Raw genomic sequence first — 22,736 nt, 5'->3', positions numbered from 1 at the left:
TCCTGTACGTCAAAATTTCCTACCTAGGCTGTCTATAGAAACACAGAACTACGGCATGACTTGTCCCTTACCTGTCAGGCGGAATGTAAACTCATCTGCATATGAGTTCAGAAAAGTATTTGCTTTAATTGACAGATATGCATTATTCCTCTTTGTTGTTGCCTCAGTCTTCCAGTCTATGTCCTGCTTCACATTATCCTCTTTGCTTTTGAAAGTCCACCAGTACTTTGGCCGAGTGTAAAAAGTACAGTCTGTGCATCGTCCAGAAAGTACCAGTTTTTCAGAGGGATTGACTTCTGCTTCACAATTTCTGAGACACCTGAGCATCACACAAAGTTTAATTTGCATCAGAACCATTACCTAAAGCATCTACATTTCTCAATTTCAAAACAAATGCTATCAAACTACTCTGTGAAATATTTGCAACATATCTGTTGTACTAAAGTAGAATGAACCTAATAAGGAACATTTTTACAGTCTTAGTTTTTCGAAAATCGAACGTTTTTCCCCATAGAGTTAACGCAGGGATGGCGGCCATTTTGAATTTCAAATATGGGTAAAAGTCAGGTAATTTGCTAAAAAATCTAATTCAAAACTTTTTGCAGTGACCCCTCATTTTTATTCTTGATTTAGAAAGGGAATGGTTGAGAGTTTAAGTCTTTCACTTTCAAGACCCGTACTACCTTAATTTCTATATTTATCTAAGACCCACTTTGTACAATGGTAGTGGATTTCAAATGTATTAGTAAGATTAGTGACTTGAATATCAGGATGGCATAGCATTCACTCAGTTGAATTTCTGTTCAGTCATAACTTTTGACCAAACAACAGGTGGCTAACTTGTAGTTGTACAACTTTTCTGCGAAAATTGTAGCTCAACTCATGACATCAAAACACTGTTGTTACAATCAAGTTTTAGTACCAGTATTACTTGGGCAGTTATAGAAAGAGCAAATGCTGTAGGCATGAAAAAAATTCAAAGAAAATGTATTGAGTCTGCTCAATAGCCATTGTGGCATTGCATTGCTTTGGGTTCAAGGCCAATCATAGCTTGATGTCCCTCTGGAAAGCTTGAAATGTTTGCAGGAATATCAGTGGAAACATAGTAATACTCACATGCAACACATTAGCCGCCAGCAAAATTGGCACAAAATGGACTGTAAAAGCAAACACTCTTCACATTCACATCACCAGCATGTCACAAATATTCTCTCTTAATTGAAGTACAAGTCCTTTGATATCCAATTGACAATTAAAAGTCGAGAGAAGGGGCAAAATCTGGCCGTTTCCCTTTTATTCTGACAATTTTTAAACAATCTCGATACAAGTGTTTGCATCTAGTCATCCTGTCCAATTTGACGCTACATGTATCACATAGTGAAAACTGCTAACTTAACTTCAGATAGTCTGTCTACTTTCACAAATACTGAAACTTTACATTCAGCATGTAGACCTGCATGTACATGTATATCAATTATCATCTGCCAAGTTTTGTGCTGCGGGTAAACTCGGAAGCTAGTTGCTGTCTTACAATTACTAGAACATGGATGTTAACCCCATACTGCCTTCTAAGTGGTCAGGTGGGTGAAACTGACAAGTGATCAAAGCACATTGTCAAATACATGTGTTCCACGAATACTGCCCAGCTGATGAATGAACAACTGACCTGAGTTCTACATTCGGTGGCTCTCCAGGCAGGACAGTCAGAGTTTGGTCTGTATAAACACTTTCTCTGCCGTGTTTACTCAATGACAATCGGAACACATACGATCTGTTGCCACGTAATGCTGCATGCGGTAGTTGCAACACAGATGTGTTGCCAAGATAGAGTCCGTTGTCAAGACATCCACCTTAAAATTAAGACCAACAAAAAATTAAAAGCAAGATCATGTGTAGGTTTCACCAAAGACAAGCATAAAAGTGGATTGGGTGTAATTTTTGTAATTAATAGAAGAAAAATGAGCCATTACTGATTATGTGATTTATTATAATATCTACTTTCAAAGGTATTTGCAAAAGAATGGTATTATGGTATTGTGAACTACTCATGAAGCTTAACTTTGTGGTACCACTACAAGATATAGCAGCAGTTATCAGTTGGTTGTTAGTTCTTTGGGTTTGTTTTTTTTTTTTTTTTGGGGGGGGGGGGGGGGAGGAGTGAGAAGGGTTGGAAACTATGCCAGATGTGCAGTTTCAAGTGATTGGACTATCTTCCAATGACCATATTCCAACTGCATTTGATGGTCAATCAAAGGACAGTACTGGTAGTCACATGATTATGACAGCAAACTTTGAAATCCTGCATACATTGAATTGATCCACCATAGATTGCCAAATACAGTTGGTGCAAATCATGAGTCCATTGACCCCTTGATTGCAAAATATAATTTTTGTCGCATTTTAAAAATATACCTATTCTAAGTCATTTTTTTCAGATTTTTGCCAAAATTTTGATACAAAACTGTAGCCAATGAAATTTGATGTCCATCAGGTCTAAAATTATCAAAAAAGTAACAGAAAAACAAATAAAAATTGGTAAAATGTTTCACAAAATTTTGGTGGGAAAAACTACAGCACTCAAAGGGCTCATACAGAAGTATGTGTGCTGAGTTTTGTCTACAAACACATTATAAGAGATGTATACCTTTTCCAGACAGTTCTTCAAGACTTGGGTCTTCTGGAAAGGTTTCATTATACTGTCGGCAATACCATTGGAATATGACACCTTCATGCGGATGTATGTTATCAGGGTCTCTGGATCCCTGTCCATCAAACACTATGGTCTGATTCCAACCTATCGTGTCAAAGGAAAAACTCCTATATGTGCATGTACATCTTAAATGTTGAAATGGACAACAAAAGTCTTCAGGTTTTATTGTCATCAAATTTACGTCTAATGATGAATAAATTTAGATACTATCCCTAAATTTATTTTTATTCAGCTCAGAAAATACTCAAGACATAATGACCTTGTCACATGCACAAGCAAAGAATTTGTTTTTACAAAATAACAATTCTGCATTTAAACTTTTGAACTGCTTTTGCAACAATATTAATACGCTGTAGGCAAGTTGTTGATCATTTCTAGTTGTCAGTCGTGTGAGTGAGGAACAAAATACTCATGTTTGTGTAAAGGGACAAAAGCAAGATGTTCATTCAAGATACACAAATATGAACCTCCACTAAAACACAAGGACTCAAAATTTACCAAGGATATGATTTATAATTCAGTATTTCACAACACTTGCACAATCCATACATCACCAAAAGTGATGTGCTTATGGAAATGTAACCCCGCATTTTGGAAGGTGCAAATCTTTGCAAAATTTGGGATTTGCGACCAAACTGAAAGATTCATATCAGCCATAAGCAACTCTGGTGTTGGAGCGCCCATACTGCCCTAAGGAGATAGCATAGCACCAGAGCACCCCGCATACAGCTGAATCTTTCACTTTTCATTTGTGTCATACTCTACATCAAACTCAAAACTCTCATCTTTCTAATACACGTACAGTGTTTTCTCCAGGACATGCGATTGCATGAATCCCGTCTTTCTAATCAAAATCCTACTTCATGATTTAACTGTCTATGATGTAACGTCACACAGTTGAATGATGTAATTCACTATCTGTAGCCACAGTAAAGTGATACACACTTCCTATCTGCAGGATGTGATGAAGCTGAAAGACTGTCTTTTATTTAATATTGATCAATGATATAGCCTTAATTGTACAAAATATTAATTTACATGCTAAAATTTGCATAATTTATTATACATTGTCCCACTAAATCAGAACCAAATCTACCCCCCCACCCCTAAAAAACAAAAAAAATCAATCAGAGGGCAATATTCCCAACCTGTGAAAGAGTCCTGGAGAATACACTGCACGTATGCATTCATTAGTTTCCTAGGCTGATTTCTATGGTGATTTTTTGTGTTTCACAAGCATTTACCATCTTCTTTTGTACACATACAAATAAAAACAAAAACAGGCTTCTCACCAACTGTTCTTGCTGAGCCACCAGCTATCTTTGGAACAAGTTGAGATGGTACAACATTAATGCAAGCCACATCGGAATTCTGAGTTCCCACATCAATAGAATTTATAACACTGACGATCAGTTTGAAGACATAACTTCCATATTCCAGATTGAAAGGCGGGATAATCAACACAGAGGAAGTGACATCGATGGATGAGTTCAAAGCATGTTGGTTACTCGCTGATGGTATAGCAGAGGCATCTTCAAGCTGGTAGGCTTTCCATTGAGTCAGTACTGCTTTTCTGTTGGTGCACTCTGCCGTGATTTTGCTTGTCAGTGTTATCTCCATGAACCTGTTGACAGTAGCAAGTTCAACTCCGTCCCAAACATGTACAACTGGAGCAGGGCAGGCAGCTGTTTGAACAACGACATCTGCGATTGATGTAGCAGCTGAGATAGGACTCTGACCGGCCAAAGTGGCGTTGTATTTTCCCTCCGTTTTGTACACATGTGTGAAGAGAGTCTTACGAAATAGAGAAAAATCATACAAGAGGGGGATGTCAAAGCCATCAAGCTCTGCATCAACAGTTGGCCATGAGAAGTACAGAGGGGGTGTATTATCACCAAAATCCAGCGAAAACACAGTCTTGTAGCCAGCATCCTCAACAAACAGAAAGAAGAAAATCTCGCTTTTCGGGAAGGCTGGACTACTGCTGAGCAAAATCAAGTTGGATATTGGCTTTACTATGGAAATAGTTGCGGAAGATGTTGTGTTCCCATAGACATTTCCAACAGAACACATAAGACTATGACTTCCAATCTCATCGAATTGCAGAATAACACTGGACATGTTCATTCTTGTCACTGGGTACTGGACACCGTCCACGTAGAGTTCCACAACTTCTGCAGTTCCGATCGGAACGATGGTCAAATTTAAAGGAATATTCACAAGGAATGGTGACTGATGTAAGAGTCTATCTTCGGTCACTTGTGATTAAGAAAAAGAAAAATAAACAATTGTCAACATCTATTATACATAGAAATAATAATAATAATAATAATAATAATAATAACAATAAAGTGGCTAAAATCCACAATCAATGTGACCAGAAATACGAAGTGCAATACAAGCATAAAAATGTACACTAAAAACACTAAAAATGTACGAGTTACATGAAGGCAGGATTAAAAGGATGCATTTTAACGACACATTTAAAACTACTGCAGTGACATCACTGACGCTCTTTTTTATTGAATCTAAAAGCATGAAAAAAGAGCATGTATTTCATTGACAATACATATCTGCACAAAATCAGAACTAAATAGCTATAACCTAGTGGCTGCATTCGATCATATTGCAAAATAAATTGACCGGCAGGTGTAACTTAAAATATGTTGTCTGTATGGCAAGTTTGAAATAAACTGGCCACACCACATGATGCGGTCTAATAATTGGCAACCAAAATATCAGATTTCTTGACCAAGGTAATATTGTGATCTTTGCTTTGCTGAGTTCATTATCCAGAGCTCTGGTGTTTGAACATGTCTCAAATATGGAAAGAGAAAAGGACAATTTCACATTTAGCATGCATTGCCTGCCCCCCCCCTTCCCCGGCCACTCCCACCCAAACTAGTGAATGAAGGATAAGTTTGTCAGTGTCCAGCTAAAATGGAAAAACTTGCAATCTGTTAAAGTTAAAACACCTCAATGACATTTTCAAAATAATTTTTTTATGATTAGCTTGAAGTAAAACATCCTTAATCCTGAAATGATTGACAAGAGAAGAAAGTTACCTTGTGTGAAAAGTAACTTGACATCCTCCAATCTATGAATGATGAATAACTCATCTGTGTAAGTATCAGGTTCACCAACGTGTTCTATATCTTGTACTGTCACTGTATATCTCAGACGTCCTTCTGGGACGTCCTTACGCATGACGGAAAACCATACTTTGCTCTCATAGATAGTTGTCACTTCTTTCTCAACTGGGAAGAAGAGTAGATGGTTCATACTCAGAATTTTAATGTTAGCACAAATCACATGACATTGCATAAACACAGAGTAAACACTCCTGACAGTACCACAAGGCTATGCAAAGTGGAAAGTTTGCTTGTCATCACCATTCACTGCAAATACAAGGGGAGCAGGAGTGCAAAACAAACTTATTGAGGTTAAAAGCAGCAAATGGGGGTATTAGGTGGTAGATATGAGACCACTCTGGGAAAATTAGCATATTTAGCAGGAAATAGACACCCAGCACAGAGGTGATTATTTACACTAAACACAAAACATGCAATTTTTCCCCAAAAGACCTTAAATTGTACATTCCAAATACTGTACCTGTTAGTTACACCATTTATAATCTCATTGGAATATGACAGAACAGGACAGAATTGAAGTTTATACCATACACTAATTTTTGCATGAATAGCTATACTGACGTCAACACAACTATTAGGAAATTCCATTGTGTTCACTTTGATACACAAAATTAATTTTTTTTAACAGTGCACCCTCGTTGCTGGCATCATGCTGGCTGGCTGGTGACGTCATATGCGTCCATTTTCAGGTTCCATGTATAGTGGAACCCACTAATATAACTGATGAGGTTGAGAAAACCGCATTCATCGATAAACCAGAGGTAGCCACTTGCAAGTGTGGGAGGAGGGCAGGTGCAAGGCATAAGTATAGCTATCCGTACAGAAATTGCTTTAGGTGTAAACTTCAATTCTGCAGCTTCATAGCTATACTTACGTCAACTCAACTATTGGGAAATTACAAAATTCAACACAAACTTGGAGGTGGGATGAAAGGGGCTACAACCCACTGATTGCTATGATGAAATGACAGTTTGGCTTGCACTGATTGGACCCAACACATGAAGACCGTCCAATTCAGAAGCCATATCCCGAAGATAAAAGCCAATGAATGAATTAGCTGATCACCAAGTACCTGTCTGAAGAAAGACTTTAACAGAGAATCCGGCGGTTCAGGCCCAGGATGCTGCAAATGCCAAACCTCATGGGCAGTAACTGTGGGTGCAACTTACTGTCAAACCCTTCAGAGTAGGCCCAACGAACAGTGCCCACAATCCATGTAGATATGTCAGCCGCCGAACACTTCTTATTGGTGGATTGGGGGATCGGAAGAAATACACTCATTCTTCCTTGTCTTAATGACTTTGTCCTGTCTATATACCAACGCAATGCTCTGACTGGACAAAGATATCTTTCCACAGCCAGCGGGAAAACTACGTGACTTGGAGCCTTTATTGAGATCGGGGAGGAAACCGACCCAAAACTTGCTTTATTGGCAGAAAACAAAATCTACATGTAGCTCTCAGAATGGCCTGGTCTTTGCTAAGGTGGAGCAGGTGAGGATCTCACTTAGACACCGACCTGAGGCTAAGGCATTCAATGCAATCTTATACATTAGCACTTTAACTTTAAGACTGATAGTATTCATGGGTTCAAAGGGAGGCGCTTGTAAAACCTTTCAGACCAATGATAGACTCCACTCCAGGGGATTGTGGTTCTCTTGAGGAGTCTTTCAATCATAGAGTTCCTTATCATGGCAGATAGGATACTAATAAGGCCATAATCTTGTCCCCTAAACTCCGGATAGTAATAGCAATGGCAGTGTGGTAGACTGCTACAGATTTCGGGAAGAACTCTTTTGCTTTGAATAGAAAGAGAAGAAAATCTGCTGACTGTGAACAAGCATCACACTGACTGGAGTAATCAGCCACTTGTCACACCAATCCACGAACTTTTGCCATTTGTCCTCATATGTTGCCAGTGTGATTGGACGTTGAGGTCTGGCAATAATGGCTCCAGTTGAGTTAGAAAAACCTTTATACAGCACAGCTTGTTCGAGAACTTGAAAGTGTGAAGGTGGAAGATGATTGGGTCTCGATATCCAAATCTCTCCCCTGAGAAAGGAGCCCTCTTGAAGTGGTAACTCTAGAGGGCTCTCTATCAATGATTCAAAGAGTGTTGGGAACCATGATCTGTTGGGCCAAAGGGGCAATCAGAATCATGATCATTTCTTCTTCCTCATCTTCGTCCTCATCTAGTGGTGACAGTGGGCCAACAAGCAGTTGACTATGGGTTTTGTAACATGTGGCTCTGAGTGTTGATTTAAGGAAACTTACCCGCTGTTAAGATATTTGCCAGCTTCAGTGCTGGTAATCTCCTTGTCAACCTTATCAAATAGGTAGGATTACTACGCCCGACAAGGGTAAGGATTTATGACTGGAAGAAGCATTTGGTAGAGTCCTGAGAGCCACCAGTGCTAAAGTCTCAATCTGAGCAGGAGCAGCAGGTAAAGTACATTGAGAATGGTATTGCTAATAAACCCACTCTACGCAGTCTTGAAAACTACGGTATATTCCCTTGTCGGCTACTGAGCGTGCGACTCAGAAGGGGCTATCAATGTCTTTGGCTTGGTTGGAAAATTAAGTCTGGTGACCAGATGCCGCGAACTTTGAGATGACTGAGGGTGGAGTGTTGTGTGCCCTCAAGGTGTTCTGGACAAATGTATGGGTCATCAGGAGCAGTGAGTGAGACAGCATCTTTAATCTCCATAATATCATGATCACTGTCACTTCTCCAGGGCTTGCTAGCTGTTGCTATATCCCTTGGAAGAAGCGTTGCCATAGGCAGGGCTCAAAATTAGCAGTAGTCCACAGACTACCAACTTTTCTCTGGAGCTACTAACATCCATGAAATGGTAGCCCATACAGACTACCAAAGCCTGAGACCTGGAATTCAGTCAGTACTTGGCATGCCATGCCTGGTCTGTAACTTTGGGACACAAAAAGGCCAGACTATGACTATAACTTTGTTATGCAAATTACTAAGACGACCAGTCGTGCTGTGGAACTTCGCAACAAAGTTTCAATATCTGAACTGACGTACTTGAACGACAGGCACAGGAAATGATGGCCAATGAAAACGCACTTTCGTTGCATTTTGATCATAATGTATCAATCAAAATCACACGAAAATTATGCCTCCTCCCTACAGAAAGCCAATGGTCTGTTTTTAGCCCTGCTACAGTATGTCTCAATGCTGAGAAGGTCACGTTGTTGTAATGACGATAATCGAAATTTGCATACAACTCTGAGAGTAAAACAGGTTGTCAATAGGTCACAAAACTTTTGAGTATCACTATTGTCCATAAACCCGTTTCCTTGGGTATTAAAGATGTGCAATATTATCAAATGACTAGAAAATTTACTTTAAGGACAAAATCTAGAAAAATAGCCTTTTCTTGTCTGGGTGACCTTCGATCTTGCAGAAGATGCGCAGGTGTTTGGTAACCTAGCAACCAAAATGGCAGGATCGAATGTATAACATGACCTCACTGTTAAATAGATGTGGTCACCTGCCTTCTCCATGGTTCAGCCAATGCTGATTGAGTCTCCGTTGCCTTAAAATCACCTTTCAGCTTCGGGTGAGACAGACACAGTTGGGCTCTCAGGGCTCAAACCAACTTCATGGGATAGGCCTCGTAGAAGATCGACAAACTTTTCAAGACAAATGCTTTTTAGGTTTGTCAAAAAACAACACCCACTTGCATTCTGACCATTTCCTGAAAATAGAACCCGGGCAAAAGTGCCCACAAGACTGACAGAACACACAAACACTGAGGCCATCCTTACCTGGGATGACAAGGCCACAATTAGTACACTTCTTGGCTTCAGGCGACATAGTTCATGCAAAGAGAGCTCAGGCAAAATGAAGTGAACCATCGAGGCGTATGCAAAAAAAAGGCGGCTATAAAGTGATACAAGAAGAATTCTAACAAATAGATCGACTGAAAACTGTGGCAAAAACAGATCAGAAAGATCCAACAACACTAAGGAAAAAATCACTTGGCTAAAACGTGAGTTTCAAGTAACTATAATAAAACGGCTAAACTTCAAACAAAGGCAGTGAAGGATAAACGCATGTAGACACAAGGGAGTGCTACGCTGTACAAACAAGTCGAGTTCTAACAGACAGATGGACAGATCAAAAGATCCACAAACAATCAAATCACTTAGCTAGTTGGTGGGTTCTACAAGCGACCAGACCAGCTAAATGAATTACAAAGTTGTAAAAGTTGAAAAAGTGAGTAACGAAGTGTGTATTGCTGGGGAGCTTGTGTTGGTAAGAGTTATTCATCTGACACATAATGGAAAACTGGAAACAAAGGCATGACTGCCATCATGATGCTGGCAATGAGGGTGCACTGCTAACCACGGAAGAGACCTAGCAGCCGATATAGCTCCGCTGTGTTACGTAGAGAATAACTATTTGTGAGACATGTGTTGATGGTGAAGGTGGCAATCTTTGATAGCTAAATAATTTAAGGATGGCCTAACAAAAAATGGCAAAAATAGCTGCAAAAATACATAATTTGAACCAATCCAGGTAATGTCCATATAGAGGATATTATGATTGACCAATCCCCAAACCTGCCATTGCCAAGGTCATGAAAAACAAAATCGAACTAAAATTAGTTCCTTTCATGTATTATTATTATTATTATTATTATTATTATTATTATTATTAGACTTTATTTAAACTCGATAGACTGTTGAGCCGAAGGCTCTTCTCACACAGTGTCGAGATGCAAGAAATATACAATATGTACATGATAGAATATAAAAAACAGAACAGAGAAAAACAAAACATTAAGACAGCAAGAAACAGACGACAAAATATTAAAACAGAATTACATTTTGCCCAAAAGATGAGACTTACATTTCATTTTAAAAGAGTGAAGAGTAGAGCAAAATTTGACATCTGCTGGTAAACTATTCCATATTTTGACACCGACATAGTCATTGAGTTCTGTGTCTTGGAATATATAATCATTTTTGTCTACAGATCTTGTACTACAACTGTGGACGTTCTGGACACTTCTAAAAACATTCAAATATTTAGGAGCTAAATTATTTTGGACTTTGTACATCAAGACTGATTCATTAAAAACAATCCTTTCTCTAAATGGTAACCAGTTTAAAACGTTGAATAAATTACGACTAGGAGTGCTAAAATCTGAGTCTAAAAGTACTCTGGCTACAGCTTTCTGTAGTCTTTGAACACAAAGTAAAAGTATCTGTTCTAGCTACACTATACAATGCCTGTTGCCACACTATTAACAGGTGCCAATAATGGGTCAAATGCATCCAAGTGTTACACCTATGATATTTGATATGCCATTCCAGTCAGCTCAGTGCAGTGCGTGATGGGTTGCCCCTCCTATGTACAATTGGCGGCACCCAGCACATCAAAGCAGGGCTCCCGCTACCCGATCGCCAATTAGCCAAATGCGATAGAAATTTAAAAATGGCTACAAAATTCCAGTTTGGCGAACATAGTGGCTAATGAATTTTACTGCCCGGCCCTAGTGCCACCTCAACAAAAAACTATACAGCTAACAATAAAAAAGTTTTAAGATGTTGAAACAGTTTACCCTCCTTCAGACAAAGTTGCAATGTATTGAAACACTTCACTCGCCTTTCTACAAAGTTACAAATTCCCTGGTACGTAAACAAACATTGTTGCTGTTCCGTCTGCAGTACACAGAGGCTTGGCTTTGCCTCCGTGAGTCCCGTTCGTCCTTCAGTCTATCAGAAGTTTTACCTACTTTGCTAGATCAATATTTGGCCTGCAACTACTCAGTATGATAGTAAAAACCATAATTTCAAAGGGAACTTTCACAAACGGAGTAGTAATACAAAGGAAAGAGGAGAAAAACTGAGGTTTTCTGAAAGGTCAAGTCTAGGTCATCTCATCATGTGATGTCATGCATGAAGACCCTTTAAGTGTACAATTATGGTTCAAAAGAGCCACCTAGGGTGGTCCAATAGGTAAAAGGTAATTTTGGTGCCTTCAAATTTAAATGGCATTCAGCTTGACTGTCAGTTTTAAATTAAATTTTATTAAGAGTCATTGCAAAGGGACATTGTCAACAGTAATTGCAGTAAGCATATCCATTGTCTAATCATCATGTCTGTGAATTGCAATTTTGCATGTAAACATTAAAGCAACAAATTATTAATTCGGTCTATTTCAAACTGCTATAACTTATACAAGAAATTATGTGATTCTGAATTATTTTAATATTTTTGCAGATTCTGCCAGTTTAATGATGTAGAAGTGAACATCACCAGACATTTCTTGATGATATCAAAATATCAAATGAAAATATATCTGTGCTAAAATGTTATCATAGTCATTAAAACAATGTACACTCTCAAGCAGTGAGTAATTTAAATTAACATATATCATTGTGTCTTACAGAGTCATGTTTGGCCAAACCCTTTGGTCTCAAGAAAAATACTCATACTCAAAATGCTATTCAGCCTGCTTGATCACAACTATGACATACTAGTAACACTAGGGCCAATCATATCTACACTGCCAGTGTGCTACTAAATGCTTTCTTCTGCACCATTTTTTTATTCTTGTGGCTAAAACATTTTGGTTATGGAAGACTGCATAAATTTGCTGCATGAGAGGCTTGTAGCTTATGACAAGCTATCATACTGTGAACACTAAATGAATGCCGCAGAAATGTTCTGTACCTGTTGTAATATACACTTCACTTTGCTACCAGATTTTTAGAATTCAATTGATACCTTATTTTATTTCTGCTGATAAAGTTTAACATCTGAAATGAAAAAGTATTTCTATCCTGGAAATGTCATAAAACCCAGATTATTCAATAAAAACTGAACAAATATTTCTTTAATGTAAAAACTATCAGGAACATCATACAAAACATCTTGATTTGTAAAATTAGGAACTCCTGAATGCCGAGAAAGCTGTAATTGCCACGCTTGAGATCATAAACTGGCTAAAAGTTGCTCAAAGTGGCTACAAAATTTTTGATTTGGCTAATCAGTTGGCTAATCATTTTGGTGACTTAGGGGGAGCCCTGCGAAGAGGGGGAATAGCGCAATCGTGCAGCCTAGATGTAAAATACATGCTAGGATGATCGCCTCAGAGGCAGCCGAATAAAATTTTTTTTATTTTCATGTCGGAGCTGAAATTTACGGTCGGTCGGAAGATTAGAAAGACAAAAATAGTGAAAATAATCACTGTTCGCTCCCATACAGTTATCAAAACAAACAACAATTGTATGAAACATGGACATACACATACAGACAGACTGACATTCACAGACTGGCACAGAGTGATGACATTGACCCCAAGTGTGCCTTGGCCCATGAAGAGTGATAAAGATATAACAAAAAGCTGAATGTAATGATAAAATAGTTAAGTATAGGCCTACAGACACTGAGGGTGAATATGTTACAGCAATTTGATTAGTTTCTTTTCGTTTTCTACTTCTGTGATAATTTTTAAGACAATCAAACTGCAAGGCAGTTTTAATATGTATTGACAAACATGTTATCTTTTACAAGCACACAGCAAACTGTTCATGATTTTTCATTTACAATATTTGACATAGACTGAAATACATAACATGCAACCAGTATTTACACTTTGCCCATTCACCAGATACATGGAGAGATTTCAACATATAATCATCAACTCAGAAACCCTACAGGGAAAAGTAAACATTGTTTTCTTCCAGAACAGCTGGTACATCCACATCTGGAGCAACATACAAACTTAACCAATTACACAAGGATGATGACACAAGAGATAAAGTTAAGAAATTTAACTGTGGTGAACTTGACTATTCCTTTCAAATCCTTACCTAACTTGATTGACATCTTAAACTAAAATACACTGCATGGTTAATTGCACACAAAATACATCAGGGGTGTACCATTTGATAAAAGGGGGTTGTCTGGAAGATTGATGAGGAACATTATCTTTTTTATCCGATACATTGTACATTCTTTTTTCCCACTATCCCACCTTTTCTTTTTAACAAACCTTCTGTGGCTGATTTTTTTATTGACATTTGTTCGGGATTTTTTTCAAAATCTGCCAGGACTCTTTAACATTGAAAAAAACTTTGAATATATTTGTTGGAAACCAAACCTGCTGAAATCACCTCAGCTATGTTTTCTCATTATTTTTTACCGCATTTCAACACCAAATACAGTTTACCATTTCAAATGCTTACTGAATCACCGCATTATCTTGAACATAGGGCCAATGTCCCTGAAGCTACTATAGACATGGATACAAAATTAAGTATTTCCTGACTGTATGAAATCATCTCACTAAGGTCATCCTAGGGACCTGTTAGCCAAATATTAGAGCTGTCTGACCAGCGGTTTTGAAAAAACAAGCGACCCAATAGTCGACAGAGCTCTGTTGTGTTATGTAGAGAGCAACTTTACGTGACATGTATTGATGAAGAAGGTTGAGATCTTTGATAGCTCATTGCAGGATGGCCTGACCTAAAATGGCAAAATTAGCTGCAAAAATACAAAATTGATGATTTCATCATAATTATGTATAAAAATGTATACCAAATATCAAGCTATCACATGACTAACTTTTGAGAAACAAATATTTTGACCAAAAACGGCAAAAATGGACTCAAAAATACAAAAATTGAAGATTTCATCAAATTTCACTATATCACACTAAGAGAACCCCTAGGAACCTGTATACCAAATATCAAAGGCATCAGACAAGTAGTTTTTGAGAAACACATTTTTTGACCAAAAACGGCAAAAATTGCACCAAAAATACAAAATTGCAGATTTCATCATATATTCTATATATCATATTAAGTTTATCTGTAGGAACCTGTATACCAAATATCAAAGCTGTCAGACGAGCGGTTTGTTGAAATAAATTTTTGACCAAAAATGACAAAAAATTCCTTAAAAATACAGATTTGCATATTTCATCACAATTTGAACAAATCCAAGTTGGGTTATCCCTAGGGATCTGTATACCAAATATCAAAGCTGTCTGACCAGCGGTTATGAGAAGGAGATTTTTTACCAAAACGCCTTTTTGGCACTAATTTGCATATTTTTGGCAATGACAACTTCATTTGAACAAAATCTCATCTACAGCCCATCATCCATGTACACACCAAATATCAAGATGAAATGTGCAGCGGTTTTGGAGTTTTTGATGTTGACGGACAGACATACAGACATACAGACATACAGACACACAGACATACAGACATACAGACATACATACATACAGACATTTCCCTAGCCTATAAGAATAGCTTCCATTGCCATATATACATATGGCTATGGGAGCTAAAAATTAAAAATGTCGCCCTAACCCCAAGGAACCTGTACACCAAATATCAAAGCTATGAAACAAGTAGTTTTTGAGAAACAAATTTTTTGACCAACAAGGGCAAACATGTGGTTGTTTGTATTTGTACTTTTGAAAATTGTTTTTTGTGTTTTTGTATTTAGAACGTTTTGTAATTTCGAGGGCACTAGGGGAAGATAAACTTTCTCTAGAGTTTACTAGGCCACCTTCATTAAATAAAGCCAAATAAAGAAAAAAATAATAAATAAGAAAATCCTTGCACAATATTTATCATTTCCTCATTTGCATATTTTTGACACTGACATGCTCATTTGAACAAATTCACATCTCCACCCCTGGGTCCACCTGTACACCAAATACTAAGATGGTAGGTGCTGCAGTTTTGGAGTATTTGATATGTGGACGGACATACATCCACACATAATAACATACGGTACATACCGTACATACCCCCCATACATACATACATAATAAATACATACATACATACATACATACATACATAGGCAATTTTTCCAGTTAGCTTCCATTGGCACATATTTATATAGCCATATGGGAGCTAAGAATTGGCTCAAGACTCTGAGCGTTGAACTTTTGGAATTCTGCGATTAGGGATTTATACAGATGTTTGACAAAAATCAATTTTTATCATTTCACTGCCAATCACATTCTTAGATTTTCACTTTTTGTTTGTTTATTCAATTTTTTCGGGGCCAAAATCTTACAATTGAGAATACTGTTATTAATTCAGGCTTTAGCCGTTCAGCTTATTGTATTATGACAGTAGCATAAACTTGACACAAAATAAAATCCATTGATTATCACTTTTTATATTTTGCTGACACCATTCCACAGACAGAGACATATATACGGTACATTCTGAAATTTTGAATTTGAATTAACTGTGTTGACTTGCACTGACCAAATTTGTCAGAAATAACAATCAATTGCAACTTTCTTGTCTTCAATCAGCCTTTCACTGACCATACTATTCAGTACATATATTTTGAAAGCTTTTGAGCTGAACTATAAATCGCAGGGCTCGAAATACTTTTTTTCAACCACCTGTCCACTGGACAAGTCAAAATAAAAAGTACCTGTCCCACTGAGAAAAGTACCTGTCCAAAATGGCATAATTTATTCTGAGAAACTATACTAATTTCAATTCAATTCAACAAACTCATGTCTGTATCATATGCAAACTAGCGTAACAGCGCCCTCGGTGTCAAGATAGCTCTGAAAATCTCCCAATCTAAGAGATTTGAGATGTGACCTTAGATAAATCAACATGGCTGCCTCCTGTGAACAGTGATTAGATATTATCAAACTTTCTTTTACTTTTTTCTGACAGGTAAATATCCAAATAATGACTTTCAAAATTCTAAAAGGTACATAAATTTAAACTTATGAATATTTGCTGTAGTCAATAGGTTGAAATACTGGTTGCAGGCTGAAAAAACCCACCTGTCCACTTGAACAAGTACTTTTCAAAACTACTTGTCCCAGGTCAAATGTCACTTGTCCGGGACAGGCAGACAGGTATTATTTCGAGCCCTGTAATCGACATCCACTTTGGATATATCATAGTCCGCTAACCTCACAGAAAGCTAATTAGCAATGGTCTAGGGTTTCAAAACCAATAGGTTATAAGGCTTCCACTTCAGGTGTTCAAAACCTAATTGCTTTATGGCTACACAAAGTCCATCACCTTTTCTATAAGTTTCCAAAACCTGAGAGCAGGGACAGTTTACAAGGCAAACTCATTATTTATTCCAATATATGCAAATGAGGTAAAATAAAAATTTGAGAGCAGATATCCATACTTGGAAGCAGCCCTGATCCTTTCATTTTAAGCAATTAAGATTTCAAGCAAGCTGTTCATTCAACAGATGTTTATGTCAAGATTTAAATGATACATTGCCTTTGAAAATTCTTGGCATTGCCATTGCGTCATCACTCATAATAACTGATTGTTGGCCAACCTCCTCTACCATCTTTCTATATTTTATGATTTATCCGCAGACACACAAAAAAACATTCCATTTAGTCACTGTAGCAGATGAGGAGACAGACATGTGATGTCATATGACACAGTTTTACCTCATATAGTAAATTTTACATAATTGTTTGTTTTCAGGAATTCCTCATGAAATTTATGACTATGAACGCCTGATTTAAAACAAAATTTCAATTTGTGCAGCCTAATAGCTTAGCTTATTCCTCAAAATTTTAAGAAATTTTTGCTCAAACCCTCCTCAAGGAATCTTTCAAGCATTCTCTTTCAAAATCAAGATACATAGCGTCAATTACACTTGGCTCACATTTGGTTTGATGTGGCAGGCAAGAGTTAGTATTCTTAACTAAGTTTGCCCCTGGGAACGTGCATACCAATTAAGTTTCAAAGCAATAGGACAAGGGCTTTCAGAGAAAAAAAAATTATGACCAAAAATGGGAAAAATTGCCCCAAAAATACAAATTGAAAACTTCACCACAATTTAACCCTTTGCACCCTGACCCCCTGGTAATCTATGACGTCATCGAACATTTCTGTCCGAGCCGGGTTCAAAGGGTTAAAGAAATCCAAAAGGAGACAACCCTAGGATCAAGAGTATCAAGTAATCCAACACAAACTTTGGAAGAAAATGTTTTCTGACCAAAAAAGGGAAAAATTGCCCCAAAAATACAAATATGAAAATTTCACAGTTCAAACAAATTTGACAGAGGCCTTCCCTAGGATCATGCACAGCAAGTTTCAAGGCGATGGGATGACAAGTTTTAGAGAATTAGAAGATTTTTTATATGAAAAACAGAAACATGGGGCCCGGGGGCACCGACGTCCTTTGTACCTCCTTACTGTTTATTAATTGCCATAAATGTGAAATTTGGCAAAAAGTCAAATTGTTTTGACATAAATGAAAGTTATTTGAACTGGTTGGTTACCGCTCCAGCATAAGTTCAAGTGTGGATTCCAACAACCTTGATATGAACCATTGACTAAAAAACATTTGCTTGTTACACTCACCACACTTGTACTTAGTATTTGGAGTGTACACCTATCTACAATACAATGATAAAAAGTTTGGACTCTGTAGGTCAACAGTGCACCTTTAATGTATGAGACTAAATAAGCTTACCCCTCAAGTACCGGTATGTATAGGCCAAAAACAATATTTAATTTTGAATTATGTAGTGCAGGGAAGGACATACAATATGGTGAAAAGCAAACTAAATATAAAAACTAAATATACAATTATATGGAAATGTTGTTTTACAGTCATGAGTATCTGGTGTGTGCCGAGAGACAAATATTAAAATTGGACAGTATCATCCTGACCACAGTTTGTCTGACTGGTTGTTTCCTTCTGATTTTCTGACACGGTGATAGGTACAAAATATTATGCTATTCACCATAGTTATACAACATAGCTTGCATTTTGTTCACAGTAGAACTGAGTTTTACATGTAAGATAACTTTCTCGTAAAGTGTAAATTCTGGCTTCTGGCAGCTCAAACGTCGCAATACTACATTTTTTGATATGATATGGAGTGATTTGCACACGTGCAGTGACAGTCGATATATTCATAGTATGAGAGTCTACTGTACATTAAAGCATAGTGATGTTGACAACTACATGCATGCCAGTGCACGATTTCAAAGTAGCCAGGAGGAAATTCTAATGGTCTTTTAGTGGAAATATAGACAGTGAAACAAACAACATTAGTTATCGTGACCTTGCTAAAGTGCAATCTCGGATCATGTATGATCTTATGATCATGCCAAATTACCATGTCGGATTTAGCCCTGCGTACGATGCTGTGTGTTCCGCTACAGCTATTCGCCCCGCTCACCAAAGCCCTGCAAAGACCCGTACGTAGGGTCGGTGACTTCAAATCCATTTTGGGACTTGACGTAAAAAGCCAAATTACTGCCGAAATTCAGCGTTCTTTGGCCCAAGTTCGTATTCCTGCCCACCTCAGCTACTCGATCGCTTCCAAAAATGCCAGTCTTTTATTCACTTTTCGTAAATAACCGTCGATGTCGGCAACTCTCTCGCTAGCCCTGCGTACGTACGCAGTGCATTCCCTGTGTGCGTTCCTAACACACAGCATCATACCCAGGGCTAGCGAGAGAGTTGCCGACATCGACGGTTATTAAGTAAAAGATGATGTCAAAATCAATGCACAACTGTCGAAATTACCCAAAATAAGCAACAGAAAACTAAAAGTTATCGCTGTGTCGAAAGGACAGTACATCAACATAAAAAGACGCTAGTTTGTTATGACATGGAGGCCGGAGGTAGAAGGACAGAGCATTCCCTCGCTCTCACCCAGCTATTAGTACGGGCCGCCGGTGGGATTGCCTCGCTATTAAAAGCCATGGATTCACCGGTACTGGGGAGTACCGAGTACGGAGGCCATCATTCTTCAGTCTATCGAAGGAGCGTTTCGTGCCAAAAAATACATGACAGCAATCAAATATACGCTAAAACCTTTAAAACGTCAAAATTCGCAACTGACCGAGAAACATGATGGCGTTGGTTTGATTTTTCAAAGTCCTTGAAAAACAACGCTAACTTGTTATGTGCACATGCGCATATTAAGGGGAGACCCATTTGATTTCGGGGGGGGGGGGGGTATGCAGGAAGTGGGTATGGGAACTTTTTTTGTTAGAGAGACAGCATTTTTTTATTTCTACAGTCAGACCTGCATCAATTTTTTTTTCAAATGGAGTAGCAGTGCAATTTTTCAAATTTAAGCCAGTGTTTCACATATCACAGGATGTTTTTATTTATTCATTTTACATTCCAACAAATGACAAACAAAATGGAAAGTCGATTATATATACAACTTTAAATTATAGAACACTTTTTTGGCAAATCAACTGTGATCAGTACTATACCTGCTTTTCTTTAAAACAGTCAAGTCCTTTTAAGTTCTCAGGGGAGATGTTATCTTTTGTGGTCAGAGAAACAAGGCTCACACATTGATATTTCATTATATTTGTTGTTCCTCAATTTTCATTGTCAACTTGTAATCTTTCTAACATATTTATATTGAGAGAATAATGTATTGGTTTTAACACTAGTTTATTGACTCCTATCTTGTGTTTTAAATTTTCACGATTTACAGAAGTCAAATAGTCCCATCTAGATATTGCCTATACCATTGAGATATTGCAACAGAAATCCTGAAACATGATTTCTTGGGTCAGAAAAGGGAAGGAAAACATCAAGTGCACCGAGGTGTACAGTAGTGAATGCTTATATCATAAGTGCTGGAAAAAAACACATAAGAATTACTTGCGGTAAAAACATTTGCGTGCCTTTGGCAGCATGCCAGCAAAGAATACATGAGAATGAAGTTTCCAAAATTTTGCTCATTTCAACAGCATTGTGACAATTCCTTTTTATTTCTGTCTGTTATAAGAATATTTTTTTCTCAAGCCATTACAGGCTTAATTTTTTTTTTTATTTCACCTGGTGACAATTTTTTTTCTCGAAATCCTCCATACCCCCCCAGAAATCAAGTGGTTCTCCCCTAAGTGAGCCCCTGATCTATACGGGCCAGTGGATTACTTCCTCAGTAGAACTGATATGCCTGCCAGTACCGGTGTTTATCGCCTACGGAGGCCATCATTCTTCAGTCGATCAAAGGCGCCTTTCGTACCAAAAAATACACGAAGCTGCAAAAGTGCATCACTGTCAACTTCATAACTATAGAACATGTTGAAATACACAGTGAAACGTTCACAATGTAAAAAATGTGCCCATACCCGAGAAACAAGATGGCGTCCGTTTCGATTCTTCAACTCAGATTTTGTCCTACAGTTGTGCGCATGCGCAGACGGTAGCTTTAGCGAAAGTGAGGCAAAATCAAGTAAATATAAAATAAAATGGATAAAAATATTGTTTAAAAATAATGTAAGGCATGTATCACCAAATTTTGAACATTTCTGACGGTATTTCAACTATACGAACACCCATGCCAAACATCACAATAATCAAATCAGTGGTTTTGAGGAAAAAGTGAAAATAGTGGTTTTCAGAAAAAAGCTAAAAAAGTGACTTTAAAATGATTCAATCAAAAAAAGAAAAAAGACCGTTTGAGATACATGCCCAAGTGACCACCAGACCAAATTTCAGAAAAAGTTACTGAAGCGTTTCTGAGATACCTGCGTCCACAGCATACGGCCCACTATGTTGGCCGTATTGGGCCGCGCCATCACATTAGTACCTTGTGCCCACAGGGCACAAAGTACTAAAAATTGCCCCAACAATACCATTCTGAAAATGTCACCACAATTTGAACATATCTAACTAAAGTCACCTTCAAGAACCTGCATACCAAGTTTGAAACAAATCTGGCCTGTGGTTACAGAGTTTTAGCAATTTTCAATATTCTCTCTTTTTTACCTCATTTCCATTTTTTTATTTTTGACACTGATATGTTCATTGGAACAAATTCACATATCCATTCCTAGGTGCAACTGTACTTCAAATATCAAGATGGTAGGTGCTGCAGTTTTGGAGTTTTTGTTGTGGATGGACGGATGGACGGACAGACAGACATACATACATGTACATACATACAGTACAGATAGACAGACAGACAGACAGACAGACAGACAGACATGCAGATGCCGTCGACTCACCATGTACACTCTCTTTGGCATATACCGGTAAACATATACCAAATGTGAGCTAGTAAGAATTGGGGGTCACCATGCAAATTTTGGTACCAGAGAAACAAAGTGCCCAAGATTTACTGATATTTGACATTCGAAATGACCGCCATCCCTGTATTAACTTTATGGGGAAAAATACAATTTGGGGTTTCCGAAAAACTACGCCGGTGAAAAGTTTTCATACACCAAAGGCTTTAAAATGAAGCCCCCAAGTGGTGGATCAGAAAAAAATTGTAAAAGTTTGACAGTCCAAATATCTGTCTCCGAGGCCATTTCTACTTTAACTGGAACGCCAGATAACCAGAATGCCACATGTCTACATACCTACTGTATCATCGCTGAAGTGAACAGTGACATATGATGGAGGAGTTGCAGTATCTGTCAACAGTTTGCAATGGATAGTCAGGGTTGGTTGTAGAGTTGGGTGATGGCTGTACACATGACTATACTGCAGGTTGCCTGCCAGTGGTTGGTAAAAGTTTAACCTGACATCCTTTTCATGAAAACCTAGTGTGCTACGCATGAGCCAAAATTTTCCTTCCATAAATTTATCCGGATCATACGCGTTGATGAGGACCGTATTACTAATATAGGCATATTTTGCATCCTGCCCTGTAAAAAAAAAATCACGTTAAACGTCTGTAAGTTGATGGAAATGTTGCAAAATGCGCAAATGTCGTACAATCATTTCAATACAAATCAGACTGCCCATCATTAAAGGGTACATCAGCCGCTGTACATAAAATTGTACATGTGCACCTCCTATTGTAGCGGACTGCAGTGTACCATACGATTGATTGACAGTTTCATGACTGATTTTCTCCCATCAAAGTTTTCATTG

General features: G+C 37.9%; 1 protein-coding gene across 5 annotated transcripts in view; it reads right to left on the bottom strand.

Annotated features, from left to right (window-relative positions):
• The window catches only part of LOC139119128 (polycystin-1-like protein 2), a 49,792-nt gene that overhangs the window by 21,109 nt on the left and 5,947 nt on the right, over positions 1-22,736 (bottom strand). For 4 of the 5 annotated variants that reach the window (XM_070682776.1, XM_070682778.1, XM_070682781.1 and 1 more), the window contains 6 exons: positions 22,220-22,507; positions 5,776-5,967; positions 4,003-4,968; positions 2,645-2,794; positions 1,667-1,850; positions 72-319 (listed from right to left, as the gene is read on the bottom strand). In XM_070682776.1, the coding sequence (XP_070538877.1) occupies positions 72-319; positions 1,667-1,850; positions 2,645-2,794; positions 4,003-4,968; positions 5,776-5,967; positions 22,220-22,507 (2,028 nt within the window). The remainder of the gene's footprint in view (positions 1-71; positions 320-1,666; positions 1,851-2,644; positions 2,795-4,002; positions 4,969-5,775; positions 5,968-22,219; positions 22,508-22,736) is intronic. The other variant, XM_070682780.1, reaches the window with a different exon arrangement.

Source organism: Ptychodera flava, chromosome 19, assembly GCF_041260155.1.
Source record: "Ptychodera flava strain L36383 chromosome 19, AS_Pfla_20210202, whole genome shotgun sequence".
Lineage (NCBI taxonomy): Eukaryota > Metazoa > Hemichordata > Enteropneusta > Ptychoderidae > Ptychodera > Ptychodera flava.
This window is presented reverse-complemented; position numbering and strand designations above follow the sequence as displayed.